Source organism: Gymnoscopelus microlampas (genome assembly GCF_963454915.1).
Source record: "Gymnoscopelus microlampas genome assembly, chromosome: 18".
In the NCBI taxonomy this organism is placed as follows: Eukaryota; Metazoa; Chordata; class Actinopteri; order Myctophiformes; family Myctophidae; genus Gymnoscopelus; species Gymnoscopelus microlampas.
Genome location: NC_139955.1, coordinates 10,034,641 through 10,056,557, shown reverse-complemented (window position 1 = coordinate 10,056,557; position 21,917 = coordinate 10,034,641). Strand labels below are relative to the sequence as shown.

At 41.1% G+C, this 21,917-nt stretch overlaps 2 protein-coding genes across 2 annotated transcripts in view; both read right to left on the bottom strand.

Moving 5' to 3' along the window:
- Positions 1 to 568: 568 nt before the first annotated feature.
- gdf9 (growth differentiation factor 9) lies at positions 569 to 3,458 on the bottom strand (the record flags this gene model as incomplete). The annotated part of the gene is made up of 2 exons (XM_084041656.1): positions 569 to 1,506; positions 3,254 to 3,458. The coding sequence occupies 2 exons, from the start codon at positions 3,456 to 3,458 to the stop codon at positions 569 to 571; spliced, it is 1,143 nt and encodes a 380-aa protein (XP_083897782.1).
- Positions 3,459 to 5,958: 2,500 nt separating this feature from the next.
- The window catches only part of nr3c1 (nuclear receptor subfamily 3, group C, member 1 (glucocorticoid receptor)), a 30,700-nt gene continuing 14,741 nt past the window's right edge, over positions 5,959 to 21,917 (bottom strand). The window contains exons 3-9 of the mRNA XM_084085701.1: positions 19,610 to 19,764; positions 16,738 to 16,854; positions 15,910 to 16,191; positions 14,622 to 14,766; positions 13,319 to 13,449; positions 12,301 to 12,458; positions 5,959 to 10,450 (exon numbers count right to left, since the gene is read on the bottom strand). Of these exons, the coding sequence (XP_083941827.1) occupies positions 10,298 to 10,450; positions 12,301 to 12,458; positions 13,319 to 13,449; positions 14,622 to 14,766; positions 15,910 to 16,191; positions 16,738 to 16,854; positions 19,610 to 19,764 (1,141 nt within the window). The 3' untranslated portion in view covers positions 5,959 to 10,297. The remainder of the gene's footprint in view (positions 10,451 to 12,300; positions 12,459 to 13,318; positions 13,450 to 14,621; positions 14,767 to 15,909; positions 16,192 to 16,737; positions 16,855 to 19,609; positions 19,765 to 21,917) is intronic.

Below are 21,917 nucleotides of genomic sequence, written 5' to 3'. Positions count from 1 at the left end.
TACGCTGTCCCGTGATGACCAGAGGTAATAAATACACACTATTTTGATAGATTTCGTTCTGGACATTAGGGAAAACAGTTGTCAGACAATCATCTGTAATCCCCAGGAATAAAAAGGAATGTAAAAGGTATGACATATTACCGTGTTAAATAATAGACAGACCACCCAAAATAAATTAAGAAAAACTTTAAATAACATAAATTATACATTTTCTTCGTCAAGTGCATCAAATTCTCTGTTAAACAAACACCCCCACCTATTACTTAAATAATAGAAGAAAACAAATCAAAGAAAAATAAATTACTAATTTCTTCATTTTCATTGGTATAAAACAGTTCACATCAACATACGCTTGTTTAAGTAAACTCAACTGGTGCTGTACATCTAAATACTGGTTTTACAACTCCTGACCGACGTCATTGAGCCTAGGCAGGTTATGTGATGGTTAACATCTAGGCATTTACCAGAATAAAGTGAATTCATCCATGTTCACTGCTAAGAAGGGTTTAAGGTTGACACGCTGTCCAGCTTGTACTTTTTCAAATACAAATATATGGTAGAAGTGGACTTAGCGACAAGTGCACCTGGTGGCCACCATATCTCTTAAATCCTTAAAGACGTAGGATCCATCCTTTTCGAATATCATGACACTTAGTGGTCTGTAATGGGAGGGGACGCACGAGGGTCTCGGCACAGAGGAGTCCAGTTTCTCATAGATGATGTTCTGTACCATGGTATGGACAGGGGATCCGTAGATGGAGCCCATTGGACTCGGACACTGGCCCCTGCAGTACCTGGGATTATACTTGGGGGGGAAAACGATCCAGTGGTCTAGTTTGAGCTGACTGAATCTCACTCTGAAGTCATACAAGGAACAGTCGTTTGTTTTGAACTCAGAGCTGGGACGAAGGTCCGGTAGCTGAGTCTCCAGGCTCTGCTCGCCTCTTTTGCTCTTTGGAGATTCCCTCCGTCTTCTCCTGCCACCAATCCTTCGTTTGGGATCGAACTCCACCTCCCGGTCAAGTTGGTTCACTGAAGTAACAAGCCGCTGAGCTGCTTTCACAGGCCCAGGCGACCACTGATGGGCTTGCTTGCTGGGGTCATTGAGATAGAGTAGGAGAGATGGAGACCGCAGAGCGGGTTCTGTTGGAGTTTTGTTCTTGTCCCCGACGGTCCCTCTGTCCCCTGCACAGCTCAGCTTGATGAGCAGATGCAGGTTCTTCCTCTGAAAGCTCAAGAGAGGGAGGAGAAACGTGCTTATATCAACCTCCACCCAGTTCCCCCTGCGACGTCCGTTTCCACTTACAGTGAAGTTGGTAGTGTGGAAGCCGGGGCAAAGCATACACTGGTTCAAATCCTTCTGCTGCTCTTTGACCTTCAGGTAGCACACAGCAGAGAGAGGCGCTTCTTGGGGTCGGTCAAAAGAAAGCAGCAGAATGGATTTCAAAAGCTGCTCATTGTCTCTCAAATGATCCAGGTTGTAGAAGATGTCTTCCATAAACAACTCTGTGGGAGATGAAAACATACATCAGTATAAAAAAGGTACGAAAAGAAAAACCTTGTCTATCCAATAATCATTTTATAGAATTTCATTGAGGATCAACATTACTATGGATTTATTTATTTTTCAAATTAAACCACCAAGTGATATTTTTGCTTGTAAATGATTATCTAGTGTTAGGCTAACTATGCATTGATGACAATACATCAGAGGGATTTGAATCTAATTAGAAAGCGCCATAATCAATCGGGAGTTCTCACTCCTCTGAGTTACTAGAGGGGTAATCTGAGTTCCCAGAAGTTTTCGCCAGCTCTGGCGAGGAACTTCTGGGCCACAGCCCTGGTATTTCTGGGCGGGATGTACGTCACGCTCTGAATCTGAGCGGACACGCCTCTTACCGGTCTGAGAGCTGTGCAACTCGTCTAAAAAGTCCGACGAGAGGCAAACAGCAGTACACAACAATGGCGGCCGAAATTTCTCAAGGGGAAATTGCTTCCCGTCGATCCTATTTAGATGCATCACCCACTGCATGTGGATCCCGCCCCCTTTTCTTCATTGGCTGTTGATTTGAATCACAACGCAGTGGCCGCGCCCCTGCTGTCCAAGCTCCGACGCTAACCCTCCCAGACTACTAGAGGGGTTACTTATCATCACAAAACCAAATGAGGACATTTTTGCATTATTTATTTTCCAAAATAATTAAATGTCTGAAAACACATTAACATGATCAAACATAATGTGTAAACAACAAAAATAATTGATTTGCACAACAGTGATGCTATTGCTGTCAAACGAATCTATGAAGCCACCAAGCTGCAGCATCACTTGGAGGAAACAACCCATAGTCACTTAAAAAACAACAACTATGGATTCTTCCAAGCTTGTCTAAAACCTCTCAATAGTCAACAGACATTGATGAGACATTCAGCTAAATGTGGTGCTTTGAAAACCTCTCTTATCAGGTTGCATGGAGAAAAAAAGTGTAAACATAAATATGCAACACAATGTTATATAAATGCTAATGGGTATACGTTGTCTTGATTGATTAGCCCTACTTTATTAGTCAGAAATGTAAACAGCACGAGGTGCAGACAGACTGGGTACAGCTAGTCATGGATCACATGACGGTCGTCTGTCATGACCGTCATGGAGGAACTTCAACCTGGTGTTTGCACTTTCTCCATTTACGGTCCGTACATCTACATAAACGCTCAGATTTCAAATATAAAGTGATGTCCTCATGGCCATGGATGTTATAATTATGTACGGGCCCTCAGAAGTACCCGTATCTTCTGTATTGTTCAATAAAAAGCATTTTAATCCGATCGGTGGCCATTTTCTCATAGTTATCTAGAGTGCAATACAGCTTCCAATCAATAGGGTCACGTAATTGAAAGCATATGGCGAAAATACGGAGAAAATGGCCACCGATCGGATACATTTTTTTATGTAACAATACGGAAGATACGGGTACTTCTGAGGGCCCGTACATGATTGTAACATCTGTGGTCATGGGGGTAAGCACTTCATATTTGAAATCTGAACGTTTATGTGGATGTACGGGCCGTAAATGGAGAAAGTGAACCACTATGTTGAAGTTCATCCATGACTGTCAGTCATGTATCAGGGCTAGAGACTCTGACATTTAGACTAAAAGGATAACACAAAAGGTTGATAGTGATTAACGTCTCACACAAGTCCATGTAATAAAGGCTTAACACGTAGAAGAATGAAGAATCCCCACCTGCTTACCTTTGCTTGGGTCCAGACATTCACCTCTTGGCTTGATCAGCCTGATAGTGTTGCAGAGGTTGTTGTCCACCCCGTTCACACTCCTTCTCTCCCTCGACAGCTTCTTATGAACATCTCTCATGTATCTTATGTATCTGTGGTCAGGTTTCATCAACATGTTCTCTTTTACATCTGCGGTCCAGTTGGTCTGGCCGTGCTCTGACATGGCTTTGAACAGGGAGGAGAAGATGCGTGCATGAGGGACCTGGTCAACATCTAGAGAGTTCACCAGGAGGCCACAATGAGGTCCACCAGGACCACTACAGACAAGAAACACTAGAACAAATGCACGGAAACAATGAAGTAAAACTGACTTCAGCGTTTGTGTCTCCATTACAAAATAAAACATAAAAAAGGAAGGGGGAAAAGAAAGGGGAGAAAGAGTTCAGATCATCTGAACCACACGCTGAGTGCCACCTAACCCCAGCAGGTGTTTCCAATCAATCATCATCAGTAAAAACTGATGGGGATGGATGATTGACCCGGCTGTGATTGACTTCAACTCAACTCATTTACAGCCAGTGGTGGGAAAAGTAGGCTACTGTACTGCCATTTTTTTGCTTGAGTAAAAGTATCAATACTGCAAATGATGTGGAAACACTCTTGTTACAAGTAAAAGTCTGTTAATCAAAATGTACCCAAGTAAAAGTGCAAAAGTATTGGTAAAAGTACTCATTATGCAGAATGTCACATTTCACAAGTTTTCAAATGTCTAAAATGTCTTTTGAAATCTTTTGAAAATAGCAGATCTACATGCATGCATGTATCGATATTTTCAAATGGCCAAAATGTATATAGGGCGGAAGTGGGTAATGTTTGTTTTGTAATAATAATAAAAATCTACGAAGTAACTTCTTTTTCAAATAATTGTTGTGGAGTTAAAGTATAATATTTCTCTGAGATGTAGTGGAGTATAAGTAAAAGTACTTAATTTGGAAGTACGCTAGTAAAGTAAAAATACCTCAAAATCGTACTTACGCACAGTACTTGAGTAAATGTACTGATGTATAGCCTACTGCAGTGGTTTAAAAACATTTTCATGTCAAGGACCCACAAATTGATATTTATATTTTATTAGGCAGCGGACTCCTCTTTGAAAATATGTTGTGCCAGAGACCCCCATAAGAGAAGACTTGTGTAAAATGTTTTTCTCAAAATTATTCAAAACATTTCAAGATTAAAAAAAAGAAAAATAGCAGATCTACAAGCTCACAATGCATGGCATGGCGGTGTGAGCTTGTAGATCGTCTATTTTCGAATAGCCAATCTCTATAAAATAGGGTCAAAGTGATTAAACTGATTTTCATTCTATATTAACACATTTTAAATGAAATGATACTAAAGGTAAGGTAAGTGATATTTTTTGGTTAAAACAAAAGGTTTTCGTTAAAAGGTTAAAGCACTTCTAATAGTAGGCTAGGCCTACTCATTGCTATAGACTGACAAAATGTCAGCCAATCAGGAGAGAGCACCCATTTATCGGCTTAATGTTTTGTGTTCCAATTCCAATTTTGTCTGCTGACCCCAAAAAAACGAAATAAAAACAACAAAAACTGGGAAAAAAAGAACCAAAATCCGCCCAAAAAACGCATGTGTCCGTTGCCTGGGCGGCTGAGCCCCCAACCTAGTAGAGACCTAGCACCGCCCCTGGTCTGCTCATTTCTTTGTGTCATCAATTCCAATTTCACTTGTTTAATCTGTATCCTTGATTGGATAAAATTGGTGTCCAGACCTAAAAATGCATTTTTCTGTTTCGAGATGGGAGACCCCTGTTACTGAACAAACACTCTCTATAGCAATGATTACTATCAGAATATAAAGCTATTTAACACTTATTTCTCTTACCCTAACCCTACCTTTAACATACTGTATATAGCTGATGGATTCCAAGATTGCGTTCATATGTGTGTGTCATTTTAATCATTAAATATAAAAATGTAATTAACACTATATATTGCTATTACATTAAAATGTTATAACAATATATAATGTATTAGCATAGCATTACATTATTTAGTATAACACTACAGTATGACGTGTTTTAGTGTAATACTAATAGTAATGACATGTAATATTGTTTATAAAGCACAGGACAGTGAAAGAAAGGTGAGGTCACACTTGTCAGAATGAGCTGGTTGATGAGTTATGAGCTTATGAGATGAAGACGCTAAAATAAAATGACAAGAGATTGACAATTAGGTGGAGCAAAGAACACACATGGAATCAAAGACACAAACATACCACTTGCAATGACCCCCACAGAGGCACAAACAATCCTGACAACAGCCTGCAGTAGTACAGGTCCTCTTAGGTATCTGAACTCTGCAGGCCTTCCCCTTTGATTTTATTGAGCACCTCCAGCTCCATTTCAACGATACAATATACAGTATCATTGCTCCAAAATAATTTCTTCCCCAACAAAGGTTGCACCTTGAACTTGAACCCAACAGAGATGTAAGTCAAATGCAAGTTTCCCCAATAGCTCTTGAGTGTCCCTTAACTCCCCTCATCCATCATTCAGAACGTGATACAAAACACAAACACAAAATACCTCGGGGTAAAAAGGGACTATGATTACTATGATAAACTCAAAATAGATGGTTTGAGAATTCACACCAACTCCCTTCAGTCAGTAGATTGTGACTGAGTCAATGAAACAAGCACTGTGATGGAAAAGCTCATTTATTTAATGAACAAGTGCTTGCTGTGACCATTAAAAGCTTACCGTTTCCATTGTTCAGAATCAAGTTAATATCATGTCATACATCGCATACAGTTCCATGTTTTGAGAAGTACCACACAACGAAGACATAGTTCAACATTTAATCAATGGAGGAAAAGATCAACAGGAATTCACACTAGAGGAGAAATAATACAGAGGATATAGAAAAACTATTATTTTGAGACAAATACACCACATTTTCTTTACAATGGATTATATGTACATAATTGAAACTTTAAGCAAAAACAAAGCTTTAAAGAAAGCATATACCAGTGAACGTGATCCGCCCTTAATTTCTCAAAAGTTAATGTCTGCATATATTTTATACAAAATAGATTTTCAAACAATATTTGGGTAGTGCAAATTTTTCTGTTCTTTTTTAGATTCAAGCTGGTTGATTACTTTCACAAACAGTTTGTGTGGAAAACAAAACAAAAAAACGTACTATTTTCCTATTCACAGTATTACACAATTTGACCAAAGCCGTCAAGATAGAATACAAAATGTGTTAAAAAACAAAGTGCTGTACACTTGTCCTCTAAGAGCTAGAGTTCTTATGTTGAAATATGCTGAAAGTTTGACTGTTATTTGCTTTGGTCACCTTGTATTCAAACTTCAAATAGGCTTTCCATTGTGTGCAGTCTGCCTGAATAGTTTACTGATACAAGCGTACATCTTTTCCTGAAAATCTGGCCTGCAGAGATAAAGGATAAGTGTTAAAACTCCTCTGTGTGAATAGCTTATATTTGAAAGTAAGAACAATACATCAAAGGAAGCAGTTAAATGTCTTTTCATGCAATAATGAAATAGTATGTTTATCTGGCATTTCCTTTGCATATTCGGTTGTCCTCATAAAACGTCTACAACAGGAAGGTGACCGTAGCCTATACGTTTGAGGAGAGAGGCAAGTGTGTGTTTTTTTGTATATCTGTTAAAAAAAAAAGGTTCTGAACAGCAGCAGCAGCAGAGATGTGAAGACGCACTGGATGTGAAAGTAACCGTTCTGCAGTTTAAAAAGGATGGTTTTCACAACTATCTCTATTGAATCACCCAAAAGGAAAACACAATCGTTCATTTTGGGACATGGGGAGGAGTGAACAACGGCTGGGAGGATGACACTTGTGATGACATAAGCCTGATTTATACTTCGTCGCACGACGGTATCGCACAGAAAATAGCCCATCTATAGGCTCACAATGTGAACGTTGTGAGCTTGTAGAATGGCTATTTTGGAGCATACATTAGGTAATCGGCATGGCAGCCACATACACACCAGGAAAACTTACCTGATCAGTCTTAAAATAACATACAACACACAAGCACACCATGTGGGGAATCCAAACTAAAAACATTTTGTGTTTTGTTTTACTTTTACAGTCTACCAGTGAACATGGGTGACCACAAACACTTCATCAAACTTCAACCAATGGTGACCTGAGCATGGGAGTTATTAAGTAATGAGTATCACTCCAGTAGCTTCACATTTGATGTTGGCATAAGAGTACTGTATCTATGGTTGTGTGAGAATGACGACATGTACTGTACTACTCGAATATGTTCTCTATGAACATAAAATGCAGTTTTCAAAATTACTCTTAATAATAACTCAAATTATATATCGCTTTTCTAGCGTACCCAAAGACTCTTGATATCCAATCATCTAAAACATGGACAGCGTGCCACCTTTCACGCTTTTTTTGTTAAGCACAGGTTTTTCCTTTTCTTTAGAACAATTTCGGCTTTAAGATTCACATTCATTAGAGTGAAACCTGGATCATTTTGTGCTTTCAAACACAAAAACATATAATAACAGGGGTATTAAAGACAGCCATGACAAACTAAGCAGACAAACCCAAATGGTGCTAAAATGACAAAAGTAAAATAAATGACAATATCAACACATTTCAAACTCCCATTTACTTTCATAACAAAACAATGAGTTACTGATAGACCTATGTTATGCCATATAATTATACAATTAACGAGTGAATCTCTTGCAGTAGAACATAAAGCTGAAATAAATTGATCTTTGTTGTGATCATTTTGTTTGTGTAGTGAGTGTTAAATAAATCCTATTTAAAAACAAGTTTACTTTCACAAGCTTTACTGTTGGGATACATGTTTCTCCTCTGATACGGTATAAACACTGACTTATCAAAATGATTTAAAACAGGCAGAAAACAAGAGTTTGGCACTGAAATGGTTCCCAGAGAATGTAGGATGGAATCTGCCTGCTGTGAGCTGAGCGCGCAAGGTGGAGTCACATACTAGACCGCGTGCTTTCAAACATTGGGGTTTGTCTATGTATTAACACACACGCCTGCTGCAGATATATGCGGCTAACACGCGTGCGCGCACACATCATACACACAATAAGAAGCACTAACATTATCACAAGGTGCCTAAAAAGGTCTCTAGAGAGGTGCAGGGGGACTGATTGGTAGGTCTGAGGTTCTCAACAGCTGTGTGAGGTTTTACCAGATTACATGCTTGCCACTGGTGGTCCTTAATCACTTAAACCCAATATACTTAGTTGACCAGAGTCCCCAGGGCTCTATACTAGGCCTCCTCCTCCACTCTACTCTAAATGTCCTCTGTGAAAATAGCCAGTATACAAGCTCACAATGCTTTGCGTTGTGAGCTTGTAGATTGGCCATTTTTGCAGATTGTTTGCCCTCAAATAGGGACTCAAGGGTTCAAGTGGTTTATAAAAACATGTTTATAAGGACTCCAGTGGGGATCATGTTTGGAAGAATTGGGACTGCATGTGGAGTTTCTAATTTCTTATCACGACTTAGTAGCTCCCTAAGAAAAACTAAACAAAAAAAACCCAGCCGCCTGGAACATGACATATGTACGATCTAGTACAAAAAAAAACCCAACATAGAACATGCCCTCTATAATCTGATTGGCTGACGCAGATTTCTCTTACATTCCAGTCACATCACACAATTTGGGGGGGGGGGGGGGGGGGGGGCTTGACATACAGACAAACAATACTCCATCATCCTTCCATATTCCTCTGTACAGAGATCAGTCCAGCCTCTCAGAAAGCCTTCCTTCACAGTCTTTTTAAAGCCTTTAAGTAAGGGGTGTTAAGTGCTCAAACGTGTGCCGGAGGGAGGGAGATCACGGCAGGAAGTTTGGATATTCATTCCTATTCCTGTTTAAGGGTCGCTTCTTTTCTGTTGTGGTATAAATGCTGAGGATGACAAAGCTGCCACTTCAGTAGATTAAAGTAGTTTCAACGGAAAAAAGTGTAGACACTTATTTCAGTGGAAAATGTTTCCTTTTGTTTTCATCCCGGAAGCATAAATCAGGCTTAACATTGCCACTGAGAGAGAGGGGGAAATATATGAAACTGCATGTCTTTCAAAATACAATCAGGTATGATGAGGGTAGACTGTGGTGAATGGATGAAGGGACTCTCACACAGGTAGAAACTGAACAGCTAAAAAGGCACATCGTCTCCGTTTCCCTTTTATAACAGACGTGTAAACCTGGAAGAGGTTAGCTTGTGTGAGTTGTACACATCATCATAAAAACAAAACAAAAGTAATTATCCAACAGAATTCCATGTTATGTCCCAACCATATTGAAGCGATAACGTTAAGCTTTTGAAATGACCGTTTGGAAAACGAGGATATCGCTTTCCTGTGACTGTTAAAACACGCTGTTCCTGTTTGTGTATCCCTAAAAACTAGTCTACAAGCCTGTTTATTTAATAGCAGGAGTTCTACTTCGTTATCTTCTCATGTAACGAGGACTTGGACAAACTGTATAAAGTGTGACATAATTTGAAAAATGTAGAAAATATTATCATACCTGTACATAGATATCTGTCTTATCTACTGCGGATACTGTGTTGTTTTTCAAGGATAAGAAACCTGAGATGACATGAATGGTTAGCCTATTTCACTCCGTGATTATCTCATATCATAATCTTACAAAACAAAATAACAATCCTACTTGTTATTATATACTGTATCTCAGACCGCTCGACAAAACTAAAATCTCTGCGTTCGTTCTCCCCTCACTACATAAAAGTCTCTCACTCTCTCTCGCCCCGTGAACCCCCACAAGTTGCATACTCGCTCCCGAAACATCCGTCACTCCCTCAGTCTCTCTCCTCAGAGCATCTCCGTCTCTCCGGGTTCTGTCCACTAACGGTTCCTTCTCTGTCCGTCCGTGTCTCTGGGGATGATGAGGTGGGCGTGGTGGGCTTTTAAGGCATTGTATCTCAGAGAGGGAGGGGTAGGTGGGTGGTGGTAGCGGACACACAGTCATCTCTGGTGGAAGAGAAGCGGCTTGACGCTCCCGGCTTTGAATTTTGGTAACTGGTTGCTGATGATCTCTGCTAGCATCTCTGGGAACTCCACGCTCAGGGATTTATTCACAAAGGTGTAGAAGCAGAAGTTGAGCAGACCGCCAACCATCTGGAGACACAGCACCACCACCATCATCAGCATCACTCAACCATGTATCAGAACTTTATAGGGGTCGACTGTAAAAGCTGCTGAATGACCATTGACAAATTGGTCATTCAGCAGCTGTAATTTACAAATTACACTCCTAATTACACTCATTCACTAGTGTATAAAACATGTCAAGAAAGCTTATTCAAAATCTATTGAATGATTTCACAGCCTCTCTTTCTGCCCATGGAGAAAACAAGCTGTTTTGGTGGGTTGCCATGGAAATCATATTTAGACTATAGCACTTTTGTTTTTACATATACACAGCTCTGATTGGCTGCCAGACTGGGACAGCCAATTGATATTTAGCATTGGCTGGAAATAAACTTCAACCATTTACTAGGCATCCCAACATCATCTTGAAAGCCATGTAAAGATTAATGTGCTTCCTCACAGTTAGGAACAGCACATTTTACATACAAGTGCTAGTTATTTAATATTTATGCTATCAAATCTATCAACAACAAGGACCAACTCTTCCAAGGGATGGGATTCAAACTAGAGATGGTCCGATCAAGTTTTTGGGGTCCGATCCCCGATCACCTTAGTCTGATTGTCCGATACCGATCACCGATCCGATCATGTGGGAGGAAATTTCTATTTTTTTATTATTGATTTCTTTTTATCATAGATAGCTTCATAGACTTGCTTGACATCACTGTGATCAGTGTATTTATCAGACATTTAAAACTCAGTAAAGTTGACCCGAGGCTATGTACTTGGTCTGCTCTTTTCCCCTCTACACTCTACCTCTTTTAAAGTTCCCCTAAGAATATAGGGATATTTCATATTAGGGTTCATGTGGTTAATGTAAATAAAAGAAAAAGGTCCTATCACACAAAGATTTGGAGACCCCCCTGTAGTACCTCTGAGGACCCCCTAGGGGTCCTGGACCCCCTGTTGAAAACCCCTGCTCTACAGGGAATTATTTGATATCTACGCTACAGAAAACACTCAGTTGGATATTATACACAAAACACAAAGAGACACAAACGTTCACAGCTGCCATTAATTAGTGATGTTCCTTGCCCATGTGGTCAAATGCACTTACGGGCTCAACAAGCCATCGTTAACCTACTAGTAGTGTTACAGCTGACTGGTAATAATGTGAGCATTTGTGTTTAAAACGCATGCACGAGAGATCACTCTGATCTAATCCAAGGACGTTGGAGAACACTTCAGTTTAGCTGGTCAATTTGAGATGACAACAGCAACAAAGGTTAGTAGTAGTAGACCTATATTTGAGATGATGATCAGTTATTATTCCAGTGGTCTATCCAAGACGTTTTACAACGTTAATAACTTCACTTTGAGACCAGTGCTACTTCTCCTCTCCTCCGTCTCCCTCCCTCTACGGTGGCACTGTGTGTGTGTGTGTGTGTGTGTGTGTGTGTGTGTGTGTGGAGGAGGGAGTTAGGAGCTGTAGCTTGATAGATACAGTGCGTTACAGAGAGTATACTTCTCCATACGACAGTGTTTTACCGAGAGAGAATACTCAATACAATGGCGATCGGATCGGTGAATTAACCCGTGATCGGAATGTCCCGATCACATGCTTTACATTCATATCGGGCTGATCCATGGCCGATCGATCGGACCATCTCTAATTCAAACAGTTGGTTGAAGGTGACTGGGTGGACCAGGTGGAGTGTGGGATCTTCCCAGCTGTGCCATCACGACTGAGAAGATACGATGTTCCAAGCGGCTTGTAAAAATCACGATGATCAATTACCGAAATCACAGCAAAACAAGTACATGACTCCTCGTTGAGGAAGAGGGGGTGTATTCGTTAAGACACAGTAATACCATACCTCGTGCATGGAGTCCAGCAGCTTGGTGAGTTGGTAGAAGCGCTGCCAGTTCTGACTGGAGTTCTCCTCTCGCTTCACGATGGCTTTGCCCAGCTCTTTGATGTAGGACATCCTGATCTCATCAAACACCGCCTGGCTCTTCAGCCCGTCCTTTGGCACTGAAATGAAAGAGAAACTCTGAGTTAGCATCCAATGAGTCACACTCTGTGAAAGTGAAAAGTGACGTGACTAAAAATCTAAATGCCTGTTTGCACAGGGTTAGAGTAAATGGGTTTCGGTACAGGAATCAATAATGAGCAGAGAGAGAGAGTGTTTAGAAGGGGGTCAGAGCATAGAACTGGAATTGGATAGAACGGATGTTACACTGTCTGCCAGGCTAATTCAGCTAGTACACCATTAAATGGCAATTATGAAATAGCCACGGTACCAAAGCAATCGTGTCATGAACCATGTTCAGTTCTGTGGTTAGTTTTAGTAACAGCGACAAATCAAACAGCTCAGTTTTACATAACTAATACGTTCCAAGTCTTACTCTATAATGACGTGTGTAGCTTGACCTCCCATTAGAGCAGAAGTATAGTTTGTGTGATGTTCACTATATTTAGATACAGAACAGAATGGACTGAGCTTAACTAAGAAGAAAAAACGTTAGTAATCACAAAAACTCTGCGACTTAAACTCTTAGATAAGTCTCTTTGAATTTTGCTGTATTTAACTTAGAGGACAGTGTCTGCTTGCAAAAACAATTACTACGGTAGTGGTGACATGAGTTCAGGAGTAATAATTCAGTTCAGTAGTAATGGTTTATGCAGAAGCTAGACCAGTGTAATTCTTCAAAATGGCCGCCCCTTGACCATCCTGGAATGCTGACTTGAATAGCAATGCCTGTTTTATATAGTTCTTTCTAGTTCTGTGCTGGCAAGTTAAAGCAGGATTGATGGTTGTGTAGTGGAGGGTGAGGTGCAGTAGATGTTTAAGTAGAAGATGGAGGGTAGATGGGTGAGGTTGACAGACAGACCTGTGCTGAGCAGCAACAACACCTTCATACAAAGGTATTCGTCGTGGGAAACCTGCAGTCGGACGAACTCGCTGGAGATCTTCAGCATCTGGTTACACTGGTCAGACATGTAGGGCAACTTCATGCGGTCTCTGGTACAAACATGGCACAAACCACAAAGTTATTCAAAGCACACAACTTATTTATTTACTTAATGTATGGTAACTATTCCCATATATTCTATTTTGAAGATGTGTGTGTGTGTGTGTGTGTGTGTGTGTGTGTGTGTGTATATATATATATACATATATGTATATATATATATATACACACACACACACTAGTTTTCAGTCATTTCTCAAAAAATCCTATTGGTGTTTAGTTAACTGTATAGTTATCATATTATATAAACCTAGAGCTGTAAATGTAATAGTGATTTGTACAGTGAAATGCCTAAACTGTGATTGTGGTTCTATCCACTGCATATTACAACACCGCTTAAAAGGGGAATCTTCTAGTCTATGAGACAAGACAAAAACCAAGACAAACTAGAAAGGGGCACTCCGCAGAGCGCATATATCTACCAGGCAGGGTTGGTTGCCTACCCAAAGCTGTGAAAGTTGTGGGTGCCAAATTTTGTGTTTCTCCAACAAAATAATAACATTTGTAGCCTTTGTGGCACCCCCCTAATACTGTAGGTCTAAGTGAAAAAGTTGTTTGAGGCCCTTCAATATGTGAAATTTGGGGTTGATCGGATAATGCATTTATGATTTGACATTTTTTTGTAAGATAGGCCTCTCCTGCTAACCTTGTAAACCAATTATAGGCAATTGCAATGGAATATGAAAAATACGAATGGTACATGTTTATCACATGAATTCAGAGATAACAAAATGTGTTGTGCAGAAAATGCAAAATGGCAGACAATGTAGTTAGGTGGAAATGGGTGTGCCCGCTGTTCAAGAGTTGCAGCATAGGCCAAAACAGACTCACACGGTCACTCACAGACACAGGGGCTAAAACACAATCTCCGCCTCCCGGCCTTCCGGACTGGCGGAGATAATAACATTTGCCACTTACAAACATTGTGACTCTTTGTTAGACACAATAAAATAGGGATGGGACGATATTAGCCCCTATTTTTGGCAAATGTTCCCCCCAGAATATGAAAGCTGGGGTGCAAGTGGTTAACAAAAGTGGCATTTTAAGAGTTTTACATGTTTTGATAGTTGCAATTATTTTGGCCACAATAACCGTGACATGATATATTCATATTGAAACAATGATCTTTGAGTTCTGGTCCGTAAATGAGTGCACAACATACTCGTTGATGACAAGATCTGGAGCGAAGCAGAGCATGTTGCCGTTACACTGCTGGTACGACCTCCAGCCCAGGCCGAAGGACATGAGGAAGAGCCAGGAACATTGCAGCAAAGTCATCTGGTCATCCAGGTGCAGGTTCCTAAAGCCTAACGCACAGCAACATACATACACTTTCAAACTGACAACAATAGCAACATCCTATATCATATGTGTACTTCTGTTCCGCTTCCCGATGTAATCCTAGGGTTTTGGCTTGTCTCCTACATAGCAAAACGAGAACATGTTTGTCTCTAGTTTTGATGAAACTGCCAATTTGAACTGATTACTTCTGTCACCAAGACCTCATACGAGCAGCCAGACAGTGGTCCTCTACACACATACAGTCACAAGAGAGTGTTCATTGTTTTCATGCCAGTACAAATTAATTATGAGCCCAACTTCACCAGTGAAACAAACAAGACAGAATTCAGTAACAACCACATTCTTTTGAGCACTAAAATAGAATGAATTTTAACTGCATGGTCCGACATTAAGGGGCAACTAAAAAAAACCAGCAGGCAAGTGAAACCTGTCTAGACCTGCCCGGTTGGGCAACTACCATGAGCGGTGAGGTTTTGTTTGTTTTCGTTCCTGATTTCTCCCATCATCAGTTGCGGGCTGTCTCTGTCAGCATTTTCTGAACTTCTCTGCCTAAGCAGGTATCCAGGCTGCCCCCAAAAATGTGCCCGGTAACGTTGCATTTGTGCGAGTGCATGGTTATTTGGTTATTAAGTTATTTAATATGTCAGTCATTTCTTTGTATATCCTACTATAATTCTAGTAACCTCTGTCTGTAGTGGTGAGTACGTGAGTACGTGAAGCTATCCGGTTCTCCTCAGTGGCTGGAGCAATTGCTCTGATTTTGCACACAGCCATTGACCATTACCATCTGAACGCAACTGTGAAGCCCGTTTTTCAATTTCATCAGATCTCAGCTCCTAATTAGCGTTAATGTGTCAAACAATGTCGCCATGGTTACGGGCCTGCCCAGCTATGGGACGAACTGCCTCCCGGGTTGCCAGATCATGTGCGCATATCCCCCCACGGATGCGCTGCGCCGACCGGGTATGGTCTAGTTGAAGTTAATTGTCATAACTGTCCTCTGGATGTTTTGTTTACAAAGCCTAAAAGCCAAATACCTTTTTAATTTGTATCTATATGTTCAATGACAAAAACACTATCAAATCGTTAATCACAATTGTTTGTGTGACAATTAATCAAGTCAAATTTCATGATCGTGACAACTCTACCTGGCAGAGCCTTGGCCCATTTGACAGCAGAGATGACCTGCCGCCCTCCCAGCCGGTTGAGGGTCGTCATGAGACGGGTGGAGGTATCGGGCAGGGTGCTGTCATAGCCGGCGTAGATGGTCTCCGGCTCGATGGCCTTGAGCAGCGACAGCATGGTGGGGATGAGCTGTGGCATGGACTTGGGGACCAGGGACCGAACCTCGGGAGGAGGGGGAGGGGTCAGCTCCGTCTGGTTGCTCGGCTGGACGCCCTTTAAGCGGTTCAGTTTTTTGGTTTTACGAGCTGCAGTGAAGAGGAGAACAGAGAACAATCGACCTTTACAGGGTGTCTGCGTTTATCAGGCAGTTACAATTTAAGATTGAGACTGCTTCCTCAGCTGCTGATCTAACCTCTTGAGATCTAGCATCCCTACTCTGAGGGTAACATTCGCCGTAAATATCAAAATCTACAAGCTCATAACTTGTCGCAACGGCGATGCATTGTGAGCTTGTACATCGGCTATTTTCGTCGAGCAGATTTGGTGTAGAGTGGGAAAAAAGCGCACCAAGTACAGTGCCAACTTAGGTCCATTTTATTAAGTATAGAGGGCTTAAATGGTTAAGACTTGTCATCTGACGTTATATTTATTATATTTTATATAGATACACATTTTATATTTATTTATATGCACATATATATGTGAATATATATATATATGCACATATATATATGTATACACACACACACACACACACACACACACACACACGTATGTAAAAACACTCACACACACACACACACACACACACACACACACACACACACACACTGTATATGGCTGGTTCGTACCTTCCAGGTTCATTCCCGCCATCAGACACTTGCGGAAGCGACAAGCTGGGCAGTTTTTCCGTCTGATCTTGTCTATGATGCAGTCATTCCTCCCAGCACACAGGTAATTATGTTGCCCTGAGAGACATGAGGGGAAGGACAGTTGGTCTGTTACTGACATGGCAAAAAGCAAAGACTGCAGGGGAAATAGCACATTAGCTTTGGACTCCAACCAAGAGTGTGCTTCAGAGTTATAATCACATAATGACAACAACTGGTGCAGAAACTGCCGAGTTAACACATTGAGTGCCAGAGGTTTTTTTAAACAGGGTAGAGCCAGTGCCAGCGTTTTTTACCGTTTATTGGCGATCTTTTTAGAGCTGTAGAAGCCACAACGAGGACCCGGATGTAAACGAAAGGTGTCTAACAACTAGAACAATAACATTTCTACCGCGATCAGCCATTGCAGAGTGATCGCCCATCGAAAATGGTTTGTTTTGACCACTGTAAAAAGATATGGAGATATGGACCTTTTTCTCAAGATCCCATTATTGGGGCGGATGCACGTCCGTTTTTTTGGGGATGACGTCTAGGGGTGTCACGATTCACTTACCTCACGATTCGATTCAAAATCAATTCCTGGAGTGCCAATTCGATTAAAATTGCGATTCTGCGATTAATTTATATTCGATTCTGCGTTTTATTGCGATTTTCTACCCCAAATCACTTTGCTTTAATCATACTAGAACATTTTAAAACAATTCTGAACAATATAAACCATGAAAAGTTGATTTCAGACAAAGTGCCAGTGAAAAAGGTACTACCTTATAATTAAAACAAAATAGATTTTTTTTACAGGCCTAATGACGTCACATCCGTCCATTCCTTTGAAAGGGTCCTAGGATCATTCCTAAGTTAAGTTAGAACGGCCCTTGCGGAAAAAAGAAAAATAGATTCTCGTTTTTGGCACCCAATGTGTTAAATGCAAGGCTGCAAGACGCACTTCTTCTTCTAGATGGCATCGAGAAGTGACCACACTATGCATTTTGGAAACGTTTCCTCACAAATTTATAGAGATCATGTGTACCGATTTGTGTTATGCTGCCTTCACACGGGCAGATACAAAGATAAAAAAAATACACCGCATACTTGTCGCTTTGTATCCGTGTTGCTCAACACGGCCGTTGACGTCATCAAGCGCTGCGTCATCGGAGCTACAGTTGTAGTTTTGTATCTTTGCATCTGGAGGTTGAACACAGCTGAGCTCAACTTCAATTTGTATCTGTGTATCTTTTGTAGCAGCTACAAACGTCAGATGTATCTTTGTATCTTCATGTCGCTGGCTTCCTTTGAAAATTAATGGTAGACTGCCCTGCACCAATTCCCCATCAGATGTCTGTTCCTGCAACTGCATTTTCAACTTCAGAGCACAGGTTGGCCTACATCGAGTCAACATCTAGCCTGGTCCCCTGCAGCCTTCATTCATTCCTCCCTCCATCCATTTATCGTCCATCTCTCCTCCCACCCATTCATCCCTTCCTCCTTCCTCCGTCCCTCCCTCCATTCATTCATTGTTTAACCATTCATTCAATCCATTTCTCCATCCATTATCTAAATGCAGCAACAATCGTGTGTTGGAGAAAATGCTAAATGCCAGACAATCCGGTTCACGGAAATGGAACATGTCCTATACGGAGAGTTGCATCATGATCCAAGGAAACCAGGGGGAAAACAATTTTGATGATTAGAAGTGAGTAGAGTGTCCTCCTTCACCTGCTGGGAGTGTGCGTGCAAAGTCTGACGCCAATCGGCCCAGTGGTTATAATGGACGGACACAGACAGGCGAGAAAACATATTCTCCGCCTCCAGGCATGGCAGAGAATAGAGATAAATGGGACGTTGTCAGAATTGTCATTTTATGAAATAAATGTCCATCTTGAATAGGTACTGATGGAAAACTACAGCATCTTAGTTCCAAAATAAATGCAGCAATCTTGCAACATCTCTGTGTGTGTGTGTGTGTGTGTGTGTGTGTGTGTGTGTGTGTGTGTGTGTGTGTGTGTGTGTGTGTGTGTGTGTGTTTAGTTAATTAGCTAGGGTTTGTTTGAGTGCAATTTTCTCAAACTGAAAAATAGTGACGATAATGACAGGGTCACATGACAAGTGTGCCCTCTTGCCAATGTAACTCTATGGACTGATGTGGCAGAAACTGGATCCCAGGTCTCCTGCCTGGTATTTCCTTGCTCCTCTATCCTCACTTGAACCTGGAAGTTCAAGTCGGTTTGCCATTCTGACCGTCATGCCAGGTCTCTTATTCATGCCCCAAGGAGCAAGGAGTGGGGATTAGGAGGCATCTCTGAGGAGTTATCAGCTAGGAAACGTGGGTGCATCCTTCCAGAAGACTTTCCAAGCTGAAAGTTAAAGACTCCACCCCTACAGCTGGCAATGTTATATCATTTGAGTGTGTGTGAGTTGGTGTCGTGGGTGCCAATTTGAAACTGTAGTAGAGCGAAGTAAACTGTGACATAATGGGCAGCTGTCTTGGGTAGAGAGGCCGTCTGGTAATCAGACTGCCTCTCAGGCGCTGTATTAATACGTCCTCTACTCCTAATAGTTCTTATGGGGAAAAGCAGAGGACAACTTTCACGTAAGTGCAAATGTACCAAAAACAACAACAAAGAGTGTTCTTTCATTGCCATCATTGTTTTTATGCGTCTAAACAGAGTCACAGAATCATAAATGGATGCTTCAAAGGAACTGACGGGCCACTTCTCTAACAACATATTTCTTCATTTCCTCTATCCTTGCATCAGGTGCAAGTGGGGGGAAACAAGTATTTCATTTCTATACCCGACATGTAGCCATAGAGACAGCTTGTGGTCATATTCTGTACCTTCCACTGCTCTCTTGAAGAACACCTTGCAGCTTCCACAGGTGAGAACTCCATAGTGGCAGCCTGAGGCCTCGTCAGAGCACACCAGGCAGATTTTATGAGTGGTCCCGCTGGGCTTTCCCTGGGTTGTGGCTGGAGTAGCACTCCCGTCCTGCCTGGAAGGGACAGATACCAAATAGAAAATGTTGAGTTACAATCAATGAAAAAATAAAAAACAATGTTGAAGAATGTACATTCCTCAGCTAATACCTTTTTCTTACCATTGTATTTTATCCTTTTTTTTGTTTACTGTAGTGTCTTGTTTATTGTTTAATCTCTGTTTCTTTTGCTTTAATTAAGTTATTTGTTAAGTTCATGTAATGCATATCTAAATACCAGGAAAAGTGCTATACGTCTGACATATTAAGAAGATGGAAGTGAAGTAATAACCCATTCAGTTAAGTTGAATCCAACAGATATTTAAATGCATTTTTGTTACATAAATATATCTCTGCCTTGTACATGGTCTGTGCTTTTAGAGAAAAAACTCAATACCCCAAAAAAGGAAACGAGGATGCCACCTATCTTACAATCTACCAGTAGGCATGACAATTATTATCTTGCTACATAGATACATACATTGAACAACAAAACATTTCAGTGTTTTAATGGCTCCAGTCTTTTTAAACCTGTGATCATGCTGAAAGCTGAATAAACATAAAACATAGATAAATAACTTATTTGCATAGAACCAATACAAATGCATTTCTCCCACAGACAACACACACAATTACACAATACTCCGTCTCTGCACATGCTACAGACAGATGCCAGTCCCACCACTGAAGTGTTGTTGCATATACTGTGTAAACGGTGTACTTCCAACACCTACAGACTGAGAGTCAGATGAGATCAGATGATGGCAAAGCTATGTACAGTAGCGTAGAGAAGGCTATGAAATGAATATCTTATTTAATAATGAGTTTAAGGCCTAATAATGTGTGCATTAACATCCTTTCATCTACACACTACAAGCAGCATACCTTGCTGAACACGCTAGCAAAGCAACTTCCACACAGAGTCCACTCCCCTCGCCAACTCATTAGGCAGGCTTTAGTCTCAAAGTGCGACGTTTTAAAATGCAGAAGTCTGGGCAGCTTAAAAACTTTACAGCACATGTTGACATCGGCCTTTTTAGATGTGGAGCGGTTTGGTACTGTATGGCCAGATAACTCTATACCGAACAATGTCTGGGACTTGACTTGTAACCTATGGTAACTGTACAACAGAGCAAGAATGTTGACTCTGCATTTCTGTTCTCCTCAGGCTTGGAGGCGAAGACAATATTTCTGGCAAAAAAAGAGAAGACGTCTAAAATAGAACCAGCAGAGTTTACAATTATTTCGATATAATTTTTACTACAAAATGGGATTGTATTTGGGTGGATTTTTAACCACCTATTCTATAATTCGGCTATTCGAAAGACGCGAGGCACTGTGAACTTGTAGATTGGCTATTTTTTTTAAATGCTGAAAGTTTTAAAAATATAATGCCTATAATGAGATGCCCAAAATAGGGACTCCGGGGTTGATAAAGTATTACATTTAGTATTAGAGTTAATAAAGTACTACATTTATTTAACTGATCAGTGTGCTGTCTCATCCATTCTGCCTTTCTTCACCTACCTACTGTCTCTCAGTAAAGAAAATACCTAGAATATATTTAAACTGATAATCCAAGTGCAAAACTATAAATCTAAGACAGGAGCTGGAGAGGGACACAAATAGTTAAGCCCTTCTCCTGAAAATATCTTCTCAGTTTCCACAAGTCTAACTTTAGTCCACACACATATTTGCATGTGTCCGGTCCAGTTTACAAACAAGCTGTGCTGGAGCACCTCCCAACAGAGACAATGCAGCCTCTGTTGTCTTAACATTCCCCCAACTTAGCATCAAGTCCAACATCTTAAGAGGAGGGCGAGTCCCAATGTGGCTTCCTTTAAAAGCCCAAATGATCCTGTGGTCTGCTCATCATGATGCCAGCGGTTGTCATAAAGGAACTCGGGCCCTTTGATTTAAGAGTAACTGCACTCGTTCAGCCACAGTAATGGCCGGTTTGAGCGCGCACTTGCTCGAGACCGCCACTAGAGGGCTCCTGGCTTTGCGGCATTCATTCTGCGCAGAGGTCCCCACCCCCTTTCTGAGCCTGGCCACAGCAATAACAACGCCCACACTCAGAGGATATGGAAGTCTGAGCAAGGCAACAAACACGTCTGTCTGTCCTTCCGTCTGTCTGTGTGTGTGTGTGTGAGTGTCAGGCCGTCTGCCAC